Source organism: Microcaecilia unicolor, chromosome 8 (assembly GCF_901765095.1).
Source record: "Microcaecilia unicolor chromosome 8, aMicUni1.1, whole genome shotgun sequence".
In the NCBI taxonomy this organism is placed as follows: Eukaryota; Metazoa; Chordata; class Amphibia; order Gymnophiona; family Siphonopidae; genus Microcaecilia; species Microcaecilia unicolor.
Window position 1 is genome coordinate 68,870,979 of NC_044038.1, and position 23,491 is coordinate 68,894,469.

The following is a 23,491-nucleotide window of genomic DNA, read 5'->3' on the forward strand; positions in this document are numbered from 1 at the left end:
TCTACAGTAGGAGGAATTTAAATTTCTGCATATATCTGTGCCTTTGGTGGGTGGGATATAGCTGTAGGGGTGGGTGGGTGGAGTTTAGATACTGGTCTCCTCAGCCTTTTTATAGCTCCATCCGGTTAATAAGATACTTGTTTGGGAGCTGTGTCTGAGTGAGGATTCTTGATTTGCGTGTGGAAGAGCGGGGGACTATGGGACTACAGAAAGGTTAGAATGTGAGAACCTTGGAGTGAGTAGGAAGTGACTCTCAATCTGCCTCTCAGTTCTTTTTGGTTGTTGCTGTCTCTTCTCTTTCTATATCTTGTTTGTCTTTTGCCTTACTCCTTGGTGCTTTCTCTAATACTGTGTATGTAAGCCTGTCCTGTTGACCCCACAGCCTGTCAGGTTTTCAGGATATCCACAATAAATATCCATGAAATAAACTTGCATATTCTGGAGTCCTGGTATATGTAAATTTACCTCAAGCATATTATCAATATCCTGAAAAAAACAACTGGATGTGGGGTGAGTGGGACAGATTTGGGAAGCCTGCGCTGTGTGTCTGCCTTTCTGATAGGATTCTAGTTTTGCTAGGGCAGAGGCTCTGTCACCTCCTCTACCAGTGTGTGCATGTGTGTCTCTCTAAGGGAATGTAGGTGGTGGTTGTTTGTCTCTCTGTGTGTATCTTTCAGAGGATCTGGACTTTGACGGGACATTTGCTGTGTCTTGGAGTTCTCCTTAGTAAAATCTTTTGCATAGCTGTGTAGCAGGAGGTTCTGCTCCTTCAGTTTGTTCCTTCCAGCTTTCTTACCATGTGTTTCCTGTCCCTCATTTTAAGCCCAGTCTTAAAGCTGTGGCACACTTAGGGCTTATCTCTTGCTGTGGATATTGTATTGCTCAAACTGTATGGGACTCCCTAACAGTGCCATGGCCAGAGGTTCTGTGCTGCTTAAAGCACAAATACCCCTAGTCCTCTGCAGCCTGACTGCACAGTCTTGGTCTTATCCCCAGTTCTCTTTTTGGTACTACTGTTTGTGACCCACCTGCTGAAAGTCTGTACAGACTGAGAGCTATGTGTTCATGTGTGTGTAATCTTTGTGTGTGATTGTCCCCCCTAACCAATTGATAGATGCTGTCACTGAAATTGTCCTTGGGTCTTTGGTCACTGATGCCACATCTTTTTCTCCTCACAGCTGCTGGTCCCCTGACCCCAGAGACCATGGATGTGCGGCCCATGTTTCAAGCGCTGCACATGGCGGTGGATGAGAATGTTGCCTTCTTCCGTGATAACCCCTCAGAGACGGCCAAGCGCTTTGTAGTGGCTTTTGTCAAGATCCAAGAGCATGCACGCAGCTTGGAGCCCGCCATGAACAACTTCTCCAGCATCTACCACATCTTTGACTTTGACATGGCGACTCCGGCCAACGGATACCGCAGCCTGATGAAGGTGGTCAATGCCTGCTTGCAGCACATCATTCACAAATCCCGCTACGTGGCTGCCAACTGCCGCAGTGTCTTCTTCCGTGCCAGCCACAACTGTGCCGAACTGGAGGCTTACTGCATGGCACTAACCCAGCTTCGTGCACTTGTCTACCTTGCCCAGAGGTTGCTCACTGCCAACAAACATGGCAACCTGTTTTTCGAGGAGGACCAAGGGCTCTCTGAGGAGTTCCTGAGGCAGTACGCCACCATGCATAAGGGGTGCTTCTATGGAAGGTGCCTGGGATTCCAGGTAAGTGTATGGAGCCTGCACAGGTAAACTCATGGGGACAGGGACTCTGCTCCTTATGTCTTTCCCCCATTTCTCCCTCAGTCCTCCATTTTGTCCTCTGTAGTTTCTGTCTCCCATCCCTTTCATTCTATGCAACTTTTTTATGTGTATGGCTCTCTGCCTGGCTATCTCCAACCCCTTCACCACCCCCATCATTCTCTGTGTTGCTGTGTATTCATATCCCTCTGACTCTATTCTTCATATCATTCTGTGTGTATGGATAAATCCTCCCCCCCCCCCTTTGTTCTCTGTGTAAACCTGTGTTTGTATATTCTTCCCATATCACTGCATGCGTGTGTATCCCTCACCCTTCGTTCTTTGTGTCACTATTTCCATTGCTTTCATTTTCTGTCACTCGTTTGTGTCATCAGTCTATGACCTTGCATTTTGGCCAGCTGGCACAGAACTGCTCAAGTGACCTTGGTGGAATCCCTGCTTTCAGGGATTACTCTGTGCTCTAGATACAGAAACCATCCTGTTCCTTCATGAGGGCCATCAAGGGCTCCAACATGCAAGGAGAGCTTGGCTTCTCCACATGAGCCCTTGGGGGCTCTGAGATACAGAGGTAGGTGGGGCACAGAGGCTAGGCAACTCCTCTCTCCTTATACAGAGTGTAGATTAATAAGGACCTCGTCCTCTCCTTCCACAGTCTCTGCCTGCTCCTCTCTCGAACCTCCTCCCTTCTCTCAGCTCGAGCATATTAATCAGAGAGTGAAAATCAGTTAAACCCTATATAGGTAACCTTTGCCCATCCTCTGTTCTTTCAGTTCACTCCTGCAATTCGCCCCTTCCTGCAGACTATCTCCATTGGACTGGTGTCGTTTGGTGAAAATTACAAGAAGCACGAATCTGGCATTAGTGAGTCTTCTGTTTGATGCTGAGTAATGTTTTTGTATTGTGGTTGGTTATGAATGTTTTTATGGAAACCACCTAGTTGTAGGTGGTATACAAGTTTTTAAAATAAATAAATACATGCATGTTCTAAGGATGTACATTGTGCAAATGACAGGAATCCTGATTTTGTGGTAATACACGTGTGCAGGAGTTAGGCACTCAACTACTAGACTCCTGATCCCAGTGCCAGTAAGTGTGCAAAAAAAAAAAAAAAACAAGAAGTGGGGCAGAAATGAGCACATTTGCATGCAAGAAGCAGGCTTGTGGTTTTTATATATGAGGGATTTACAAGTTCTCAGTTTTAACTGGTCAGAAAACAGATGGGTGAAAGGTAAACATCCTGGGTATTTAACCCCTTCAGCCCACCCCTTTGCAAATTTGGCCCATGGCTCTGGGATTTCTTCCTTGCCTAAGTCTTGTGGCTCATGTTCTCCTCCTCTCTCCCCTTCCCCCATGCTCTCGCTGCTGCCAGTGGAGGGAGGCAGCATTGTGCAGTATGGTAAGTAATCTTGTGCTCTGATGGCAGACCTCTTACCAGCTTTCAAAGAAGCTTGTCTCACCCTCATTTCCCACCCCCTTTTTCAGGCGTTGCTGCCAGCTCCTTCTTCACCAGCGGGAAATACGCCATTGACCCAGAACTACGCGGTATGGAGTTTGAACGCATCACCCAGAATCTGGATGTGAACTTCTGGAAGAACTTTTGGAACATCACAGAGATGGAGGTGCTGGCGGTGAGTGGAAGAGGGAATGGCAACCAGAGTATTGGTGACAAAAATGGGGTTGGAAGCCAGTGAATTTAGTTTGTGGATGTCACAGCTCTGAGTGATGCAATACCAAAGGTTACGTAGTGAACGTTTGCGTCAGTAGTGGGACTGGAATTTGGGTCTGCAACTGCCATAGTTCTACCAGCCTTGGATTTGACTTTTTCTTTAATCAGCATCTTTAGATTCGACAGAGGCCTAGGGTGGCAACATTTCCAAATGGCATCTCCTAACACAGCTGCTGTCTCTAAAGTCAACCCTAGGAGCTGCTGCTTTTGTGACCAGAAACTGAGTTAATGGGTGTCGGAGGCAGCACCAGAGGTCCGGAAATTGGACTTCAATGACACCAACACTGCTTAGGTGCATCTGAAAGCTAAAGCCATCACTGATTGGACATGTAATGATTATTTGTCTCTGTCTTTCAGTCCCTTGCAAACATGGCTTCCACTACTGTCCGTGTGAACAAAGCCCTTGCCATACCTCCTAATACCTTTGAACTACCTCTGGCTTCTGACCCTCAGCTGACTGTCACTATCACTCCACCTGTGGCGCATACGGGCCCGGGCGCTGTGCACATGCGCTTAATATCCTACGAGCTGCGGGAAGGGCAGGTGAGAGCCAGAGTGCATAGCACAAACATGCTCACAGCCATGTACATGCACTCAGTTATCCATAGCTGTGCACGCCTTATGTTTCACATATACAAATAACCATACGTATGCTTGCACATGTATTTGCTTACTTTATACAGACTTGCATATGCTCACACTGCACACATAAAAGTATCTCACACTAATTCCATATGCATAGCACTAAAACATTTGGTTCTTTTTAAGCTCTTTAGGGGAGGAATTTCTCTCTACTTGGCTTGTTTGAGTTTTATTTGTTTTATCCATGTTGACACATCTGTTAATTTTGTGCTACACTGCAAAAATAAATGATCATATATGGAAGACTTTAGAACACAGTCTCCACATGAATGCATACATATTTTTCAAGTTTTCATTCACAGACCTTATTACTTGACCTAAAGACACATGAAAACATCCTTCCTGTGTAGGTATACGTATTGTTCTTTGCTGTCTGTATGTGCATATATACATGGGTTCTTCCATGATTGTCACCATGTCACAGCTGCTTGATAGCTCATTTCTCTCCCCTCTAGGACAGTGAAGAGTTAAACAGCTTTGTAAAGTCGGAGGGGTCTATAGGCCTGGACCTGCGCCTGAAGAATAAAAAAGCCCCACTGTCCCGATACCTCATAGTCCATTTCCACGGCGGCGGCTTTGTGGCCCAGACTTCCAAATCCCATGAACCGTACCTGAAGAGTTGGGCCCATGAGCTTGATGCCCCCATCCTGTCCATCGACTATTCACTGGCCCCCGCTGCCCCTTTCCCCCGGGCTTTGGAGGAGTGCTTCTATGCCTATTGTTGGGCCATCAAGAACTGTCACCTGCTGGGTAAGAAGAAAAGGCGGAGCTGTAGTGACCTTGTGGTCAGTGTAGCCTTGGCTATAGAGACTGGAGTTCATAGAGCAAACCTCCCCTACTATCTTCAGCAGGGGGAGGGGAGTAGCAGCAATGCTTCTTATCTGCAAATGCTTGCTTGCTTGTTTACTTAAGTTTAATTGTGTGCACAGGACCTATGTTTCATTGCCCTTTATAAGGTGAAACTTCATGGTGAGTCAGTGGAGGAGGAAGCAGGCAATCACAAATAAGGAAAGCAGTGGCAGAACTTCCTTTGTGGGAGGGTATATGAGGTCACAGAGAGCAAAACGTGATTGGGGGCAAATAGAGGCTGGGAGCAAAAATGGGTGGAAAGAGAATATGTGGGAGAATGTGCAAAAGGTAATAAGAGATCAGAGAGTGTGGGGAGAGGGCTGGGGGGATGAAAGTGCAAGGGAAACTGGGGTAGCGTTAAGAGTGAACACGTTGAGCTGGAAAGGTTAAAAAACAAATGAGCAAGGGGGTTGGGGAGGGGTGAGCAAGTGACCAAAATGGACAGGAAGGTTGTAAGAGCAAGGAGATTGGGAGATAAACGAGTCAACAAGGAATTCTAGAGGGGTGAGAAAGTGAGCAGGAGAGGGTAGAGGCTGAAAGAGAAGCTGGGAGCCGAAATCAGGGAGCCTGGAAGGGTGAGATTGAGCAAGGGAGTCAGAATGAGGAATGAGCAGGCAGGTCTACCTGGCACGTTAAGGTGGTAATATTAGAATGTCGTTCCCTTGCATATATGGCCACATAAGTGTACAAATGCTCTTATGAAATACTGACTCGTGTAGAAAGGTGTGCCATGACATGTTGGCACACATACGGGCGGAGTTTTAGTGAAGCATAGATGAAGTTACTTGCATAAATTATGAAATACCTTATTCTCCGAGGACAAGCAGGCTGCTTGTTCTCACTGATGGGTGACGTCCACGGCAGCCCCTCCAATCGGAACTTCTCTAGCAAAGGCCTTTGCTAGTCCTCGTGCGCCGATGCTCACCGCGCATGCGCGGCCGTCTTCCCGCCCGAACCGGCTCGTGTTCGTCAGTCTTCTTTTGTCCACGCTCGGTACGGTCGTGTTTGCGCCGTTCGCGCCCCTTAAGTTGACCCTCGCGCGTCTTTTGACTTTTCGCTTACAAAAAAAAAAAAGGGATTTCGGAGAAGGGCCTTACGGTCTTTTTCCCTTCCCCGTACTTCTAGTTTTTGGCCCCGATAAGTTTTCTTTCGTTTTCGGGGTAGGCCCCTTTGAGGCCTCGGGTCGAGTTTTTTTCTCCCCTTCTTTTTGGTGCCTTACCGCAATTACGAGTTTTGATTTCGCCAGCGTGATTTTTCCGCCCATGTCATCGAAGTCTCCCAGCGGCTTCAAGAAGTGCACCCAGTGCGCCCGGGTAATCTCGCTCACTGATAGGCACGCGTCGTGTCTTCAGTGTCTGGGGGCTGGGCACCGCCCGCAGGCCTGTAGTCTTTACGCCCTTTTACAGAAAAGGACTCAGGTAGCGAGATTGGCCCAGTGGAACGTTTTGTTCTCGGGCTCTTCGTCGGCATCGGCACCGGGAGTATCGAGTGCGTTGACAGCGTCAAGACCTCCGCCCTCGGCCGCAACTGTATCGATTGCATCGAGGCATCGACCCTCTGCATCGTCGGGGCCGAGACATCGGAAGGCTGCGTCAGTTGTACCGGGACCTCCACTAGTGCTGATGTCGTCGGACGGTGGTGCTTCGTCTGGAGTGCAGGTGAGGGCTGTCCATTCCCCTGCTGGTGGCGGTGAGCCTTCGGGTGGGTCTCCCCCTACCCTGAGGGCTCCTGCGGTACAGCCCCCCCGAGACCGACCTTCTTCGGCCTCGGCCTCGAGGAAGCGACGGCTGGATTCTACGTCCTCCTCGTCGGTACCGGGAAGCTCCGGTGACATGCTTCGTTTGAAAAAGTCAAAGAAGCATCGACACCGGTCTCCTTCCCGCGTCGGTACCGAGAGCTCTGGGTCGCCGAGTGAGTCAGCACCCAGCAGGCATCGGCACCGGGAGGACCGCTCACCCTCTGTTCAGGAGGTGTCGATGCGCTCCACCTTGGACAGCCCGGAACAGCCTCCACGCCCGGAACAGACTCTGACTTCGACTCCTGCATCGGCTTCCATGTCTTTCTCCACAGCCTCCCTGCACGAGAGTCTCCGGGCCGTTCTCCCAGAGATCCTGGGAGAGCTGTTGCGCCCTTCCCCTCCGGTACCCGGGGGTGCTTGCGCCACCGGTACCGTCGAGTGAGGCGCCGGCTGGCCCCTTGCCCGGGGTGAGGTCTCCGACATCGGTGCCGCTTGCAGTACCGACTGCGGTCGCCTCCCAGGAAGGTTCCCCGTCGGCGGAGAGAGCTTCGCCGGTGCGGGCGAGGGAGTCTACCTCTCGACGCTCCCACCGTGGCCGTGGTTCCACGGAGTCCAGCCGGGCACGGCTTCAGACGCAGGTCCATGAACTTGTGTCTGATACCAATGGTGAGGCCTCGTGGGAGAAGGAGGAGGACATCAGATATTTCTCTGACGAGGAGTCTGATGGCCTTCCTTTTGATCCCACTCTCTCCCCTGAAAGGCAGCTTTCTCCTCCCGAGAGTCTGTCTTTTGCGGCCTTTGTCCGGGAGATGTTGACGGCCATCCCCTTCCCGGTGGTTGTGGAGGACGAGCCCAGGGCTGAAATGTTTGAGCTCCTGGACTATCCTTCTCCACCAAAGGAAGCGTCCACAGTACCCATGCATCATGTCCTAAAAAAGACATTGCTGGCGAACTGGACCAAGCCTTTAAGTAATCCCCACATCCCCAAGAAGATCGAGTCCCAGTACCGGATCCATGGGGACCCAGAGCTGATGCGCACTCAGTTGCCTCACGACTCTGGAGTTGTGGATTTGGCCCTAAAGAAGGCTAAGAGTTCTAGAGAGCATGCTTCGGCGCCCCCGGGCAAAGACTCTAGAACCTTAGACTCCTTTGGGAGGAAGGCCTAACATTCCTCTATGCTCGTGGCCAAAATTCAGTCTTACCAGCTCTACACGAGCATACACATGCGGAACAATGTGCGGCAGTTGGCGGGCTTGGTGGACAAGCTCCCTCCTGAGCAAGCCAAGCCATTTCAGGAGGTGGTCAGGCAGCTGAAGGCGTGCAGAAAATTCCTGGCCAGAGGGGTGTATGACACCTTTGATGTTGCGTCCAGGGCCGCTGTTCAAGGTGTGGTGATGCGCAGACACTCATGGCTGCGTGCCTCCGACCTGGAGAATAGGATCCAGCAGCGGATTGCGAACTCGCCTTGCCGTGCGGATAATATTTTTGGAGAGAAGGTCGAACAGGTGGTAGAACAGCGCCACCAGCGGGATACCGCTTTCGACAAGTTCTCCCGCCGGCAGCCTTCAGCTTCTACCTCCACAGGTAAACGTTTTTATGGGGGAAGGAAGACTGTTCCCTACTCTTCTGGTAAGCGTAGGTACAATCCTCCTTCTCGACAGCCTGCGGCCCAGGCTAAGCCCCAGCGCGCTCGCTCTCGTCAGCAGCGTGCGCCTCAGCAAGGCCCCTCGGCTCCCCAGCAAAAGCAAGGGACGAGCTTTTGACTGGCTCCAGCAGAGCATAGCCGACATCCAAGTGTCAGTGCCCGGCGACCTACCGGTCGGAGGGAGGTTGAAAGTTTTTCACCAAAGGTGGCCTCTCATAACCTCCGATCAGTGGGTTCTTCAAATAGTCCGGCAAGGATACACCCTCAATTTGGCCTCAAAACCTCCAAATTGTCCACCGGGAGCTCAGTCTTACAGCTTCCAACACAAGCAGGTACTTGCAGAGGAACTCTCCGCCCTTCTCAGCGCCAATGCGGTCGAGCCCGTGCCATCCGGGCAAGAAGGGCTGGGATTCTATTCCAGGTACTTCCTTGTGGAAAAGAAAACAGGGGGGATGCGTCCCATCCTAGACCTAAGGGCCCTGAACAAATATCTGGTCAAGGAAAAGTTCAGGATGCTTTCCCTGGGCACCCTTCTCCCCATGATTCAGGAAAACGATTGGCTATGCTCTCTGGACTTGAAGGACGCCTACACGCACATCCTGATACTGCCAGCTCACAGACAGTATCTGCGATTTCAGCTGGGCACATGTCATATCCAGTACTGTGTGCTACCCTTTGGGCTCTCCTCTGCGCCCAGAGTGTTCACGAAGTGCTTGGCTGTAGTAGCAGCGGCACTTCGCAGGCTGGGGGTACACGAGTTCCCATATCTCGACGATTGGCTGGTGAAGAACACATCCGAGGCAGGAGCTCTACAGTCCATGCAGATGACTATTCGCCTCCTGGAGCTACTGGGGTTTGTGATAAATTATCCAAAGTCCCATCTTCTCCCAGTACAGAGACTCAAATTCATAGGAGCTCTGCTGGATTCTCAGACGGCTCGTGCCTATCTCCCAGAGGCGAGAGCCAACAACTTGTTGTCCCTCGTCTCGCGGATGCGAGCGTCCCAGCAGATCACAGCTCGGCAGATGTTGAGATTGCTGGGTCACATAGCCTCCACAGTTCATGTGACTCCCATGGCCCGCCTTCACATGAGATCTGCTCAATGGACCCTAGCTTCCCAGTGGTTTCAGGCTGCTGGGGATCTAGAAGACGTGATCCACCTGTCCACGAGTTTTCTCAAATCCCTATATTGGTGGACGATTTGGTCCAATTTGACTCTGGGATGTCCTTTCCAAATTCCTCAGCCACAAAAAGTGCTGACTACGGATGCGTCTCTCCTGGGGTGGGGAGCTCATGTCGATGGGCTTCACACCCAGGGAAGCTGGTCCCTCCAGGAACGCGATCTGCAGATCAATCTCCTGGAGTTACGAGCGGTCTGGAACGCTCTGAAGGCTTTCAGAGATCGGCTGTCCCACCAAATTATCCAAATTCAAACAGACAACCAGGTTGCCATGTATTACATCAACAAGCAGGGGGGCACCGGATTTCGCCCCCTGTGTCAGGAAGCCATCAGCATGTGGCTTTGGGCTCGCCGTCAGGGCATGGTGCGCCAAGCCACATACCTGGCAGGCGTAAACAACAGTCTGGCCGACAGACTGAGCAGGATTATGCAACCTCACGAGTGGTCGCTCAACTCCAGAGTAGTGCGACAGATCTTCCAGGTGTGGGGCACCCCCTTGGTAGATCTATTTGCATCTCGAGCCAACCACAAGGTCCCTCAGTTCTGTTCCAGGCTTCAGGCCAACGGCAGACTTGAACCGGATGCTTTCCTCCTGGACTGGGGGGAAGGTCTGCTGTATGCTTATCCTCCCATACCTCTGGTGGGGAAGACTTTGTTGAAACTCAAGCAAGACCGAGGCACCATGATTCTGATTGCTCCTTTTTGGCTGCATCAGATCTGGTTCCCTCTTCTTCTGAAGTTGTCCTCCGAAGAACCGTGGAGATTGGAGTGTTTTCTGACCCTCATCACACAGGACGAAGGGGCGCTTCTGCATCCCAACCTCCAGTCTCTGGCTCTCACGGCCTGGATGTTGAGAGCGTAGATTTTGCATCTTTGGGTCTGTCAGAGGGTGTCTCGCGCATCTTGCTTGCTTCCAGGAAAGATTCCACTAAGAGGAGTTACTTCTTTCTATGGAGGAGGTTTGCTGTCTGGTGTGACAGCAAGGCCCTAGATCCTCGCTCTTGTCCTACACAGACCCTGCTTGAATACCTTCTGCACTTGTCTGAGTCTGGTCTCAAGACCAACTCTGTAAGGGTTCACCTTAGTGCAATCAGTGCATACCATTACCGTGTGGAAGGTAAGCCGCTCTCGGGACAGCCTTTAGTAGTTCGTTTCATGAGAGGTTTGCTTTTGTCAAAGCCCCCTGTCAAACCTCCTACAGTGTCATGGGATCTCAATGTCGTTCTCACCCAACCTCCTTTTGAGCCACTGAACTCCTGCCATCTGAAGTACTTGACCTGGAAGGTCATTTTCTTGGTGGCAGTTACTTCAGCTCGTAGAGTCAGTGAGCTTCAGGCCCTGGTAGCCCAGGCCCCTTACACCAAATTTCATCATAACAGAGTAGTCCTCCGCACTCACCCTAAGTTCTTGCCAAAGGTTGTGTCGGAGTTCCATCTGAACCAGTCAATTGTCTTGCCAACATTCTTTCCCCGTCCTCATTCCTGCCCTGCTGAACGTCAGCTGCACACATTGGACTGCAAGAGAGCATTGGCCTTCTATCTGGAGCGGACACAGCCCAATAGACAGTCCGCCCAATTGTTTGTTTCTTTTGATCCCAACAGGAGGGGAGTGGCTGTGGGGAAACGCACCATATCCAATTGGCTAGCAGATTGCATTTCCTTCACTTACGCCCAGGCTGGGCTGGCTCTTGAGGGTCATGTCACGGCTCATAATGTTAGAGCCATGGCAGCGTCGGTAGCCCACTTGAAGTCAGCCACTATTGAAGAGATTTGCAAAGCTGCGACGTGGTCATCTGTCCACACATTCACATCTCAATACTGCCTGCAGCAGGATACCCAACGCGACAGTCGGTTCGGGCAGTCAGTACTTCAGAATCTGTTCGGGGTTTAGAATCCAACTCCACCCCCCTAGGCCCATGTCTGTTCCAGGCTGCACTCTCAGTTAGTTGGATAAATTGTTAGGTCAATCTCAGTTATGTCCTCGCCGTTGCAAGGCCCAATTGACCATGTTTGTTGTTTTGAGTGAGCCTGGGGGCTAGGGATACCCCATCAGTGAGAACAAGCAGCCTGCTTGTCCTCGGAGAAAGCGAATGCTACATACCTGTAGAAGGTATTCTCTGAGGACAGCAGGCTGATTGTTCTCACAAACCTGCCCGCCTCCCCTTTGGAGTTGTGTCTTCCCTTGTCTTTGTCTTGCTACATATGGGACTGACGAACACGAGCCGGTTCGGGCGGGAAGACGGCCGCGCATGCGCGGTTTGCGCATCGGCGCGCGAGGACTAGCAAAGGCCTTTGCTAGAGAAGTTCCGATTGGAGGGGCTGCCGTGGACGTCACCCATCAGTGAGAACAATCAGCCTGCTGTCCTCGGAGAATACCTTCTACAGGTATGTAGCATTCGCTATCTATACGTGTACATGCCTTCATTTACTCCAGATTTCAAGCAAGTGTACGTGATGGCGCCTACATTCAAGGCATGGTGTCCTGTTCTAGAAGAGTAATTTTATAAACTTTTTTTCTATGTGTAAAAGGGCTTTTATAAAATTACCCTATGAAGTAATTGTTAGCTGTATATGATTAATATGTAGCCATGTTCTAGGGCAGTGTGTAGAAGAAGTAGCGAAGTATTCACATTATTTATAAAATACATGAGGTTGTGCAGATTGTATATACATTTACACAAGCTCCTGAGCTGTTGTGTCCACAGCTTCAATCTAGCCATGATGTCTACTGTTTTACCCCTAGCATTGTATAAAGACACGTAGATACCTATGTGCCTTTATAAAATAGGCTAGAAAAAAACTGGTTACGCCAGGGGCGTAGCCAGACTTTGGTGGGAGGGGGGTCCAGAGCCCAAGATAAGGGGGCACATTTTAGCCCCTTCTAGTGCCGCCGACCCCCCCCCCCCCCCCCCAGCCATTATCAACCCGCCGACCCTCTCCCGCTGTCGCCTACCTGTGCTGGCGGGGGACCCCAATCCCCGCCAGCCGAGGAGGTCCTCTTCTTCCCCCGATGGCGTCGTTCTGTTTCTGATGTCGTCAGACTCACAGAAACAGAACGAAGCCTGGCTGCAAGGCTTCATTCTGTTTCTGTGAGTCTGACATCCTTCACGTACAATGTGCAGGACGTCAGAAACAGAACGACGCCTTCGGGGGAAGAAGAGGACCTCCTTGGCTGGCGGGGATTGGGGTCCCCCGCCAGCAAAGGTAGCCCATGTTGGCAGCGGGATGGGGGGATTGGGAGGGTCGGCGGCAGGGGGTCCAGGGCCAAATCTACGGGGGCCCAGGCCCCCCTGGCCCCACGTAGCTACGCCACTGGTTTACGCACTGTATTTTTTGTAATAAACGTTTGGGCAATTATCAGAAATGTGTTTCTTTGGCTTCTAGAATGGGCTACTAATGAAGTCATTCCACCCAGCCCGCCAGCATTTCTCCCCTCCCCCACATACACAATGACTGGTATTTCTCTCCTCCACTGCTCCTCCCCATTGTAATTAGCATTGCTGTCCTCCACCCCTCCCCCTCACAATGACTTGGATCTCCTCTTCTTATCTCTTCTCCTGGCTGGCACTGACACCAAGGTTATGGGGGCTGGTCCTGTGCAGGATATTATAAGAGAGGTGGGCAATTAAGGTATTTGTTTATTTAAGCTTGTCTTTCCCAATAATGCTCAAGGCAGATCACAGCATCCTTTTGGGGGGGTTTATGTACAATAAGTGCCTGGGAGAGTGATGTGGTCCAACCTTTGAGAAAGTGGGTGGGGTGGGAAGGGTGGATTTTGAGCTTGAATTTGGAAAAGAGAAATTATGTTCAAGATAAGTTGCAGTCGGATGCAGAAGGGTGAAAGTATTGATGTCCATGCAAGGAAGGAGGAGAGTGTTTGAATCCATCCAGGGGAGGAGAAAATGTTGGAGCTTGTCCTGAAGTGCAAGTGGGTGAGAAAGGGAGGAGATGATCTGGTTTTCCACCATCTTTAATCCACAGGAGTCTTCTTGACTAGAAGTCAAAGTTCCCATGTAGGTTTCTTGGATTTTCCAGTTCAGTTTTTGTCTGCATATTTCTGTTTCTAATTTTGTGGTCCCTTATTCTGTATTTGATGAGGGTCTGTCTTGTTTATCACGTGTGACACCTAGGGGAAGGTGTAGTTGCTGTGTAGGAATCTGTAGCACTCCAGCATATTCTGTTTTACCACTAAGGTGTATCAGGGTCATATTTGCATGGCTGCTGTTTCATAGGAATTTGTGTGAATTTGTGTGAATTTTAGTTTTAGTGTTGTTATGAGATGACAAGATTGCTACAAATTTGTGTTCCTTTTTGGCAGGATTTTGTGATACATCATAATTGTGAATGGATTTGCTTTATTGTTATTGACATCTAAAAACTATTAGTTTATTATAATAATAAAAAAAGAAACTCCTTTTGTAATCCACTCTGCCTAACCAGGTAAAGATCACTAATCAGATGGGTAGCAGTGCAGGCTCATATCTGGTAAAAGTTAAAGGATTGCATCCATATCAGCAAGGGTCACACTTTTGTCTGTTTATGGATTAGGAATGTGTTTAAATTTTAAGTCTTAAGGGTGATGTATGTTATTTATGTACAAGGTAATGGTGCACTTTTTCATAGGTGCCAAACTGCCTGGCTATACTGTTGCTTCTGGATAAGAAGCAAGTAGTAGGGTTATGTCTGGGTGTGGGACCATTAGGGACTGATGTCTCTTAAGTAAGAAGCAGAATTCATTAGTAGGAATAGGGTAAGAATATGCAGAATGTGTTTTATCTGGGAGCTCACTGGATCTTACCTAGAGAGACTCTGCCCTCCCCCCCCCCCCCCCCCCCCCCCCCCCCCCCAGTATTTTGTTCAAATTAACCAAGGCTGTACAGACATACTTAAAATCTTTGGGTGCCTTGGTCTGACAATCCCATGCATATCTGTCTTGCAAATATGAGTGGAGTGCATCTGTCTGTGTGTGTCTGTGCCTGACATTCCGACATTGCTTTCCTTCCTGCAGGAGCTACAGGGGAGCGGATCTGTTTGGCAGGTGATAGTGCTGGAGGGAATCTCTGCATCACAGTGTCCATGCGAGCTGCCTCGTATGGCATTCGCATGCCAGATGGAATCATGGCTGCCTATCCAGCAACATTACTTCAAGCTACAGCTTCACCCTCACGTCTCCTGACACTCATGGATCCCCTACTCCCCCTCAGTGTTCTTTCCAAGTGCCTCAATGCTTATTCAGGTAAAAGGAGATCCCCTACTCCCACTTAGTGTTCTCTCCAAGTATCTTAGGGGGTTCTTTAACTGGGTGCCCCCTTTAGGTAACCCAATGCTGTGTGGTGGACCTGTTCATGGGACCAAGAAATTTATGTCTGAGGGAAGGCTCGTGGCCAGCGTGAGCAGCGGGTAGGAGTTGCTGCTTGCTGCCAGCAAAGAATAGGAGTTAAAAGGCACCAAATAGCCTCGATTTTTTTTATTTTTATTTTTTAGAACGAATTGGTGAATTGATTCAAATCGCAAATTGGACAGCACTATTATTTCAGTCTCTCTTAATGAGTTTGATAGAATAAGCATTTAGCAAACAAAACAGAATGAAACTAAATTCAGATAAATCTAAAGCTATCATCTTTTCTCACACCACCTCTAGCTCACCATTCAACCTATTTAGGTAATATGAGCATTGAAATTAAGTCCTTACAAACTTTAGGTTTTTTCATTGATAATATACTGACATTTTATTCATTCTTTATCCATGATAATTTGGAAATCTTTTTTTTTTAAACTAAAGATAATCGGAGCAGTACTCGTTTATTTATTTATTTATTTTTATCCAAAAAAAAGTCATCTTGCCTGCTTCAAATCAGCACACCAATTTTATCATGTTGAAGACATTGCAAGCTCAGAGAACATAGTATTCTGCTAATCAACCTAAGAAGCTCTTCTCCATAATTTCCTCATTGATCTTGGGACCTGTTCTACCTATTCTGACACCTTGAATGCTACATTCTTTGCTCAGTTCTTTCAGTCAAGTTGTTGATACGTTTTGCAGATCTTTACATCTCAGATTTTATCAGTCCTTTGCTACCTCTTCCCCTGCTCAACTGTTAGCCCACGTATCCCCCATTACCTCTCTGTCCCTGTCTGCTTCCAATCTGTATCTTGACAGCTCTGACTCAGCAGTGGTCATCATTTGAGCTAGCTTGTTCTGACACTCTTTCCAAATTTCTGCCATTATCCAGGCCGTCAGTTTACTCATTAGACTTTTTCTTGTCCTTTTGGCTATCTACCCTTTTGTTAGGTTTGTTCCCCTTCAATCATGCAATTTTGAATCTGTCTTTGATCTGGCAAAGTTCCATCACTATAGAAATATGACAGCAGATAAGGGCCAAATGTCCTATCCAGTCTGCCCATCCTCAGTAACCACTCATGACTCAGATGGAAAGGATTTACCTACACAGCGGCTGTGTTTTTGCTGTTTGACAACACAAGATTGAAGACATGATTGTGTTCTTTTGTGTTATGAAGAATTTGATTGAGTTGCGCATTCATTGTGATAAGTTTTTTGGGACACTATTTTTTAAGGAGGTTTTTGGCCTGTGATGACTGTTTTAACTGTTGGCTGTAGTGAGTGAAGAAACTAGCTCACAACATCATATTGAGATTTGTGCCACAGTGTGTTGAGGTATTTTCCTCCTTTATAACAGAATTATTGCAAGTATTATATAATTCACTGTAAGGAGTAAATGTAATCTTACCCACATCAGGTGGCAATGACCCCCTGGCCAACAGTAAATTAAATTCTAATTTTAACCATTGTAAGATTAAAGGCGGTACGGTTGAGAATAAAGAAATAGGACAATAATCTAGAATACATTGAGAGTATGAACATTTCTTTAACAAAGTAGCAGTGATGGTAGTGGTCATTGGTGTGAAAGATTCCCAAATTTGATTAGTTTTCACTCCATCAGAAGATATTTAAGAAGAATCAAATGAATAATCTATTCTATTTGAAACGGTATGTTCCTTTACATGTGCTTTCAGATTCCTTATATTTATTGCCAGTTGGAGATAGTGGACATCCTTTTCTTGTTCCACTTGTGCACTTAGTTATCAGGGTGATATGGGTTTGATTACTGTACACAACTGATATCTCCTTTAGTTTCTATTTTATCAAAAACACAGAATATACAATCCCGGATTACTTTCCAGCTTATTTTCGAAGGAGATCGCCGGCCATCTTCCGACACAAATCGGGAGATGGTCAGCGATCTCCTATACTCTGCCAAATTGGTATAATCGAAAGCCGATTTTGGCCGACGCCAGCTGCTTTCTGTCATGGAGCCAGCCAAACTTCAAGGGGCATGTCGGTAGGGTAGCGAAGGCAGGACAGGGGCGTGCTCACGAGATGGCCGGCATTGCCCGATAATGGAAAAAAGAAAGCCGTCCCCGACGAGCATTTCGCCGGCTTCACTTGGTCCCTTTTTTTTCAGGGCCAAGCTTTAAAAAGGTGCCCCAAAAGACCACCGGAGGGAATCGGGGATGACCTCCCCTTACTCCCCCAGTGGTCACCAACCCCCTCCCACCCAAAAAAATAAATAATTTTGCCAGCCTCTATGCCAGCCTGAAATGTCGTACCCAGCTCCCTGACAGCAGTATGCAGGTCCCTGGAGCAGTATTTAGTGGGTGCAGTGCACTTCAGGCAGGTGGACCCAGGCCCATCCCCCCCCTACCTGTTACACTTGTGGTGGTAAATGTTAAGTCCTCCCCCAAAACCCACTGTACCCAAATGTAGGTGCCCCCCTTCATCCTTAAGGGCTATGGTAGTGGTGTACAGTTGTGGGGAGTGGGTTTTGGGGGGATTTGGGGGGCTCAGCACCCAAGGTGAGGGAGCTGTGCACCTGGGAGCTATTTTTGAAGTCCACTGCAGTGCCCCCTAGGGTGCCTGGTTGGTGTCCTGGCATGTCAGGGGGACCAGTGCACAACAAATGCTGGCTCATGACCAAGTGACTTGGATTTGGCCGGGTTTGAGATCGCCGGCATTAGTTTCCATTATCGGCAAAAACCGATGCCGGCCATCTCTGACATTTGGCCGGCCCCAACCGTATTATCGAAACGAAAGATGGCCGGCTATCTTTTTCGATAATACGGTTTGGGACTGCTCTTTGCTGCGTCGGCCAAATAGATGGCTGGCCATCTATTTGGCCGGCGCCGTTCAATTATGCCCCTCTTTGTCACCTTTTCTGTCACTAAGCAGAGTGCTAATCCCTTTTTTTATTCCCTCTTGTTCAATACAGACTGCAGCAAGTACCCTTGAATGCCATATCTTCCTGTCACAAATCTTATTCAATCAGGAACTACCAGCTCTGGGACCGTCTTATTTAATTTTATTGCCAAAATAGCCACCAGGACCACCATAACATCCAGATTAAACAGCAATATCAACTGATATGCATAGGTCATACCTGAGTCTCTTCCTTTCTTAGACTGTGTGCTCCCTATAATATCCAAGCATGAATCTCATCTGATGTTATATATTTATCCACTTTTTGCCAGTTCTACATAAACCTTCTCCTGTCAGTCACCTAGCCCATTATTGTATCTCTGCCAATAGCTGGTAGTCTTTCTTCAATGCATGCTTTGAGGAATGTTGAATAGAAGTGTATATCCACTTTTTCCTTATAACCCTTCACACATTCCTCCTTTTTCACTTCCTTATAACCCTTCACGTATTCCTCCTTGTTCACTCTGACTTACAATCTTACCTTTGCACTCCCTTCTTTCATGGACACACCTGGGAAAAAATTCTTTTCATTTCACTTCTCCATGTTGGCGTTCTTTTCTTCTGCTCTTGCCATCTTAACCTTTTTTGCTTTACGAAATACCATACCTCTGAGCTGTTTACAGGAAACGGGTGACAATAGGTTTAGATGTGTATTAATGCTACATACACATCAATTTGTGAATGTGCATGCTTAGAGGTCTGTCGGAGGAGAAAGTGGCAGGGATGGATTGGTGTGTCTGTGCAACATGCTGCTGCTGACATTCTGGGATCTGCTGACCCCCTGCAGGTACTGAACCCATGCATACCGAGGACCCGAATGCACAAAAGCTGAACACTGTGAGCATGATGAAGCGAGACACATCACTCTTGTTCAGGGACCTGCGACAGAGTGCCTCTGCTTGGATCAGCTCTTTTCTGGAGGCCAAGAGAAACGGCACAGGTATGCTATACCCCCCCCCCCCCCCCCCCCCCCAATATATGCCATTAACACAAGCTATCTATGTTACCCATTTCTTCACCTGCCCACCCTAACCCCCTTCTCTTCTATTCCTTTCTCCTTCACATGTCTGTACTCTCAGTTTTAGTCTTGTCTTCAGTGAGCACCCGCCTGTGGGCGTGCCTGAGGCGACCATTGGCCTTTCTGATGCGTTTCCTTCGTGTCGAGAAGCAGCCCACCTTTACTAACATTCTGGTTTCTGGTAGGATGTAGCTCCATCATAACTCAAGGCATGTTCAATGCCCTTCATAATGCTGCTTCTCTGGTGGATTGTGCTGCCGCCCCATGAATCATGTGATGCAATCCCAGCGTGTCCTTTGGTGACCAGCATGCCTGCTGCATGGCTTAACCAATAAAAACCCGCTGGTTGTTCCGTGCATTTCCAGATTTGGTGCTATAGGTATGGCTGCTTCCTCTCGATGGTTTCTTTTGCTTACCGCCCCCCCCCCCCCCCCCCCCAAAAAAAAAAAAGTCTTGTTTTTATTTCTGTTTTTTATATTTATACAATAATTGTTGTTGTTGTTTTTAATTGTAAGCCATCTTGGACAGTCTTGGAAGTTGGAGCTATCAGGCATATTATTTTTAAATTATAGAAAAACTATATAAAACAATCAAAAGTAATTACTAACTCTTAATAAAGCTATTATGAAAATATGCTAGGAATTTTCAATTGTTTCCACAATGAGACTGCAATAAATAACAAGTGCTGAATATAAGAATGCCTCCCCATGTAGGCAATTCATTTATGCTCCAGCACTATTTGTGTGAAAAACATTGTGAAAAGTTTTCCTCAGAAATATTTCCTCAAATTATTACTTTAAAAGGAGTGAAGCCTGTGAAAACTGGGATTACTTTAATCAGTGGGATTTGAATTAGAGACTTAAGTATATGTATTGTTAAATAACTTCTGGTTTTTAAAAGAGAGAGAATGTAATCAGATGTATTATTTCTAACTAATATTGGACAATAAGTATGTTTTTCAATGAAATGATTTGACTATACAATGTATTGGCCTTGAAGAAGCCAACCAGATGATCAGTAATATCTGGGGATAATCAGGTTAATACCACATTTTTTTTTCTATTTACTGTTTAATTGATCTCCTTATCTTGTTTCACTCTCCCTATTTAGTGGTCTAAGGAAGAGAATAGAATTACCTGACTGAAATAATTCCTACATATTACTTTCTCTGTATTTCCAGCAAGTTATTTTATCGCTTGTAAAAATTTAAATGGTTATAAATAAAAAAATTAAAAAAAAAAGTTTGTGAAAATAAATAAGTTTGTAACTTGATAGTTGATCGACTTTTATTTCACTGCTACAGCCTTAAATAAGGAAACAGTCTGAATTATAGTGACGCTCAGAGATAGCAAAGCAGCAAAATGAAAATCACTCCAACCACTTATCTTTGAACCGCTTGTTACTTATTGTGGTCACATTATGGAAACGCTGAAAATTCCCAACAATTTGTCTTAATAGCTTTATTAATTGTTAGTAATTATTTTGATTAGTTTTATATGTGGGCAGACTAATTTTTCTACGTTAGCTGTATTGTTGTTCCCCCAGTGGGCTGTGTACAGTTCAAGTTTAAATAATATTCATGTAGTAGTCTGCAGTTTCCTCTGCTCTTTCGAAGCTGGTCTGTGGAAGAATGCAAAACACAAAACCACGGGGAGCAGGGGAGTTGCTGCCTTTTCCCAAGATATTTTCATTTCCACTCAAACCCCCTGTATTAGTAAAGTGTCCATAAGTCTCAATCTTAATAGTCTTTTTGTCGACCCAGGACTTCTATAAGTTAAGTGTCACAAAGAGATTTTAATAGTTATTGAGTTACACAGGGGAGCATGTAATGGCATAAAAGAAAAACTATGTGCAATGATTAACAGCTTGTGGACACAATAAGACATTGTTTGGTCTCTGGCAGTCCTTAAGAACATTCTATGAGCACATATATACACATGATAATTGTCAACAAAAAGACTATTAAGATTGTCTTATGGACGCTTTAGTAAAAATTCGAGTGGCAATGAAATTTGACTATCCCACTGTTTGTTAATTTTTCCCCATTGTTTTGTGATGGTATCTCCCAAGATATGGCATGCTGGGTGTAAATAAGAAACGTAGCACATTGCCACCACCTGTGTACTCAATGGAAGACACTCTCTCCCCTCCAAGAGAGTCTTGGAATTCCATGACTCTCTAAATGTTAACATGCTGGCACCTTGATGTTTTCTGTTCTTACATACACCAAAGACTGGAGGGCGGGGGAGGTAAGCTTGAAATAAGTACTGCTGCTCTTGAATCGACACACCCACAATTTTAGGATGTGCTTTTTAACTGTTGTGAACCACTTTGGGGGTGATAAATGAGACAATATATTAAATTGAAATTATAGGCAGTTACTACACACACACACTGACAACCTCCTTCCTGGAGAATAGGAAGGATAAAGACAAGTCTTTGCTGACATGTACACGTGCAGTGCATGTGTGTGGTCACTTAGCCTCTTAGGGCTTAAAGAAATGGAGCAACGAGGCAGATTTTCTTATACACATATGTACCCTGTACAGCATATATGTATTGTACACTCATAACACATGCATGAATGCATGCACATACTATCTCAGGGCTGTAAAGAATGGATGGAAGAGACAGAGGCAATGAAAACTTTCTGCACAAGTGACAACTTTCCATTCTTGGCTTTCAGATGCTGTGCGGCAGAGCGTATCAGAAGCTGCCTTTACCGAGGATCCACTTCTCTGCTGTACTGGCACTACAAAGAGCAAAACATGCCAGGATTTGGGGAAGCATGCCAACGTGGACAGTGCGGAGCATGCTATAGAGTCACAGGATGTCTCTGAGGAGCCAAAGGGTCTGGAAGTGAACTTCTTCCTGAGCAAGGAGAGCGAAGGCGAGAGGGAGAGTCTTATGCAACAGACGAACAGTGAGGACAGTGTTCCACTCCTGGATTTCCCCGAGGGTTTTGTTCCACTCCGTTCTGATCAGCCTGCTGCCAGCCTGAAACTGCAGACATCACCTATTGTCAAGAACCCGTTCATGTCTCCATTGCTTGCACCTGACAGTATGCTGAAGGGGCTACCACCTGTCCACATAGTGGTAAGTGTTTGGGGAGAGCTCAGGGATCAGTGAGGAGTTTACCCCATAAGAACTGCCTCTCCTGAGACCTGAGAGGAGAATATCCCACGAGTACTGTTTCTGCTGAAGAGTAGGGGTATATATCAAACAGAAATAGTTCTTATAGATATCTGCTTTCTTCTGATTCTCCTGGTTAATGTTTACTCTTCCTCATATATATGTAACAAAAGTTTTATCACCTACCTTTTCTGATGGGGTGGTGGTATTCTCCTCTCTTTCAGCCTTTGCCTGTCTAATTGTCCTTTCTGTCCGTCCGTCCCCACCCCCCCTCCCCCCCCTCCACTCCCATCCATTTTGTTCTGGTTGTTTTCTTGTCCTGCTCTTGCATGTATGTTTATTGGGCAATATTATCCTCTCTTTGATCATTTATTTCCCTATGTAATTCCTCTTTCTTCCTCCCTTTTGTTGTTCTGGTATTTCCCTTGTTCTCCTCTTATATCTTTGTTTATTTCCTGAATGTTAATTGTTTTGCCTTTTTTTTTCTCTTACTATATGGCTGAACCATATTTGTCTCTTCATTCAGTCTCTTTCCTTGCTAACAGGAGGACAATTAGCTTAATAGTTAGTACAGTGGCCTGAGAACCAGAGGAACTTTGACTCTCACTGCATGCAGCTCCATGTCACTCTGGGCAAGTCACCTTAACACCCTCCATTACCCTAAGTACAAAATAAGTGCTTGTATATATTATGTAAACTGCTTTAATTGTAACCACAGAAAGGTGGTATTTCAAATCCTCTTCCCTTTCCCTTAATATACCGAACACAAGGATTTGTTGCCAGTTCAGTGCTCCTTTTTCATTGTTCCTTATCTGTGTTGATTTAGTCATGCTCCAAACTAATTCTCATGACTCCCTGTCCCCATCCTAGGGGCGTAGCTACGGGTGGGCCTGGGTGGGCCCAGGCCCACCCAATTCCAGCCCAGGCCCGCCCAGCGCCAGCGCCCATTGCCGGCCACTGCTGCTTTTCCTGATGAGCAGCAGGGCCGGCGCGCGGCGCTACAAAAAGAAGAAGTGCTCAGCTGACTGAGCTGAGCGCCAACGCGTCGCTAAGGACAAGAAAAAATGTTTTTAAAAAAAACGCGGCACTGCAGGCAGCCTCGGAGCATTGGCTGCTGGCTCTGTGCAGGCTCCTCCCGTCTCTTACATCACTGCCCCTGTAGCGAAGCAGGGGCAGTGACGTAAGAGACGGAAGGAGCCTGCAGAGCCAGCAGCCAATGCTTCGAGGCTGCCTGCAGTGCCGCTTTTTTTTAAAACATTTTTTCTCGTCGGGTTAGCGACGCGTTGGCGCTCAGCTCAGTCAGCTGAGCGCTTCTTCTTTTGTAGCGCCGGCCCTGCTGCTCATCAGGAAAAGCAGCAGTGGCCGGCAATGGGAGCTGGGGCTGGTGGGCCTGAATGGGAGAGGGAAAATGGATGGCAGGATGGGGAGAAAGAGGAAAAATGGAAGGATGGGGAGAGAAAGAGGGAAAACAGATGGGAGGATGGCAGAGAAAGAGGGAAAATGGAAGGATGGGGAGAGAAAGAGGGAAAACATA

At 47.4% G+C, this 23,491-nt stretch overlaps 1 protein-coding gene across 4 annotated transcripts in view; it reads left to right on the forward strand.

Moving 5' to 3' along the window:
• LIPE (lipase E, hormone sensitive type) overlaps positions 1 to 23,491 on the forward strand; it is a 74,580-nt gene that overhangs the window by 33,350 nt on the left and 17,739 nt on the right. Inside the window, exons 1-9 of one of the 4 annotated variants that reach the window (XM_030212694.1) lie at positions 131 to 213; positions 1,179 to 1,717; positions 2,524 to 2,614; positions 3,236 to 3,381; positions 3,837 to 4,022; positions 4,577 to 4,871; positions 14,541 to 14,768; positions 18,595 to 18,747; positions 21,512 to 21,921. In XM_030212694.1, coding sequence (XP_030068554.1) covers positions 198 to 213; positions 1,179 to 1,717; positions 2,524 to 2,614; positions 3,236 to 3,381; positions 3,837 to 4,022; positions 4,577 to 4,871; positions 14,541 to 14,768; positions 18,595 to 18,747; positions 21,512 to 21,921 — 2,064 coding nt within the window. In that variant the 5' untranslated portion in view covers positions 131 to 197. Of the gene's footprint in view, positions 1 to 130; positions 236 to 1,178; positions 1,718 to 2,523; positions 2,615 to 3,235; positions 3,382 to 3,836; positions 4,023 to 4,576; positions 4,872 to 14,540; positions 14,769 to 18,594; positions 18,748 to 21,511; positions 21,922 to 23,491 lie in introns of those variants that run through there. The other 3 variants (XM_030212695.1, XM_030212696.1, XM_030212693.1) reach the window with 3 other exon arrangements.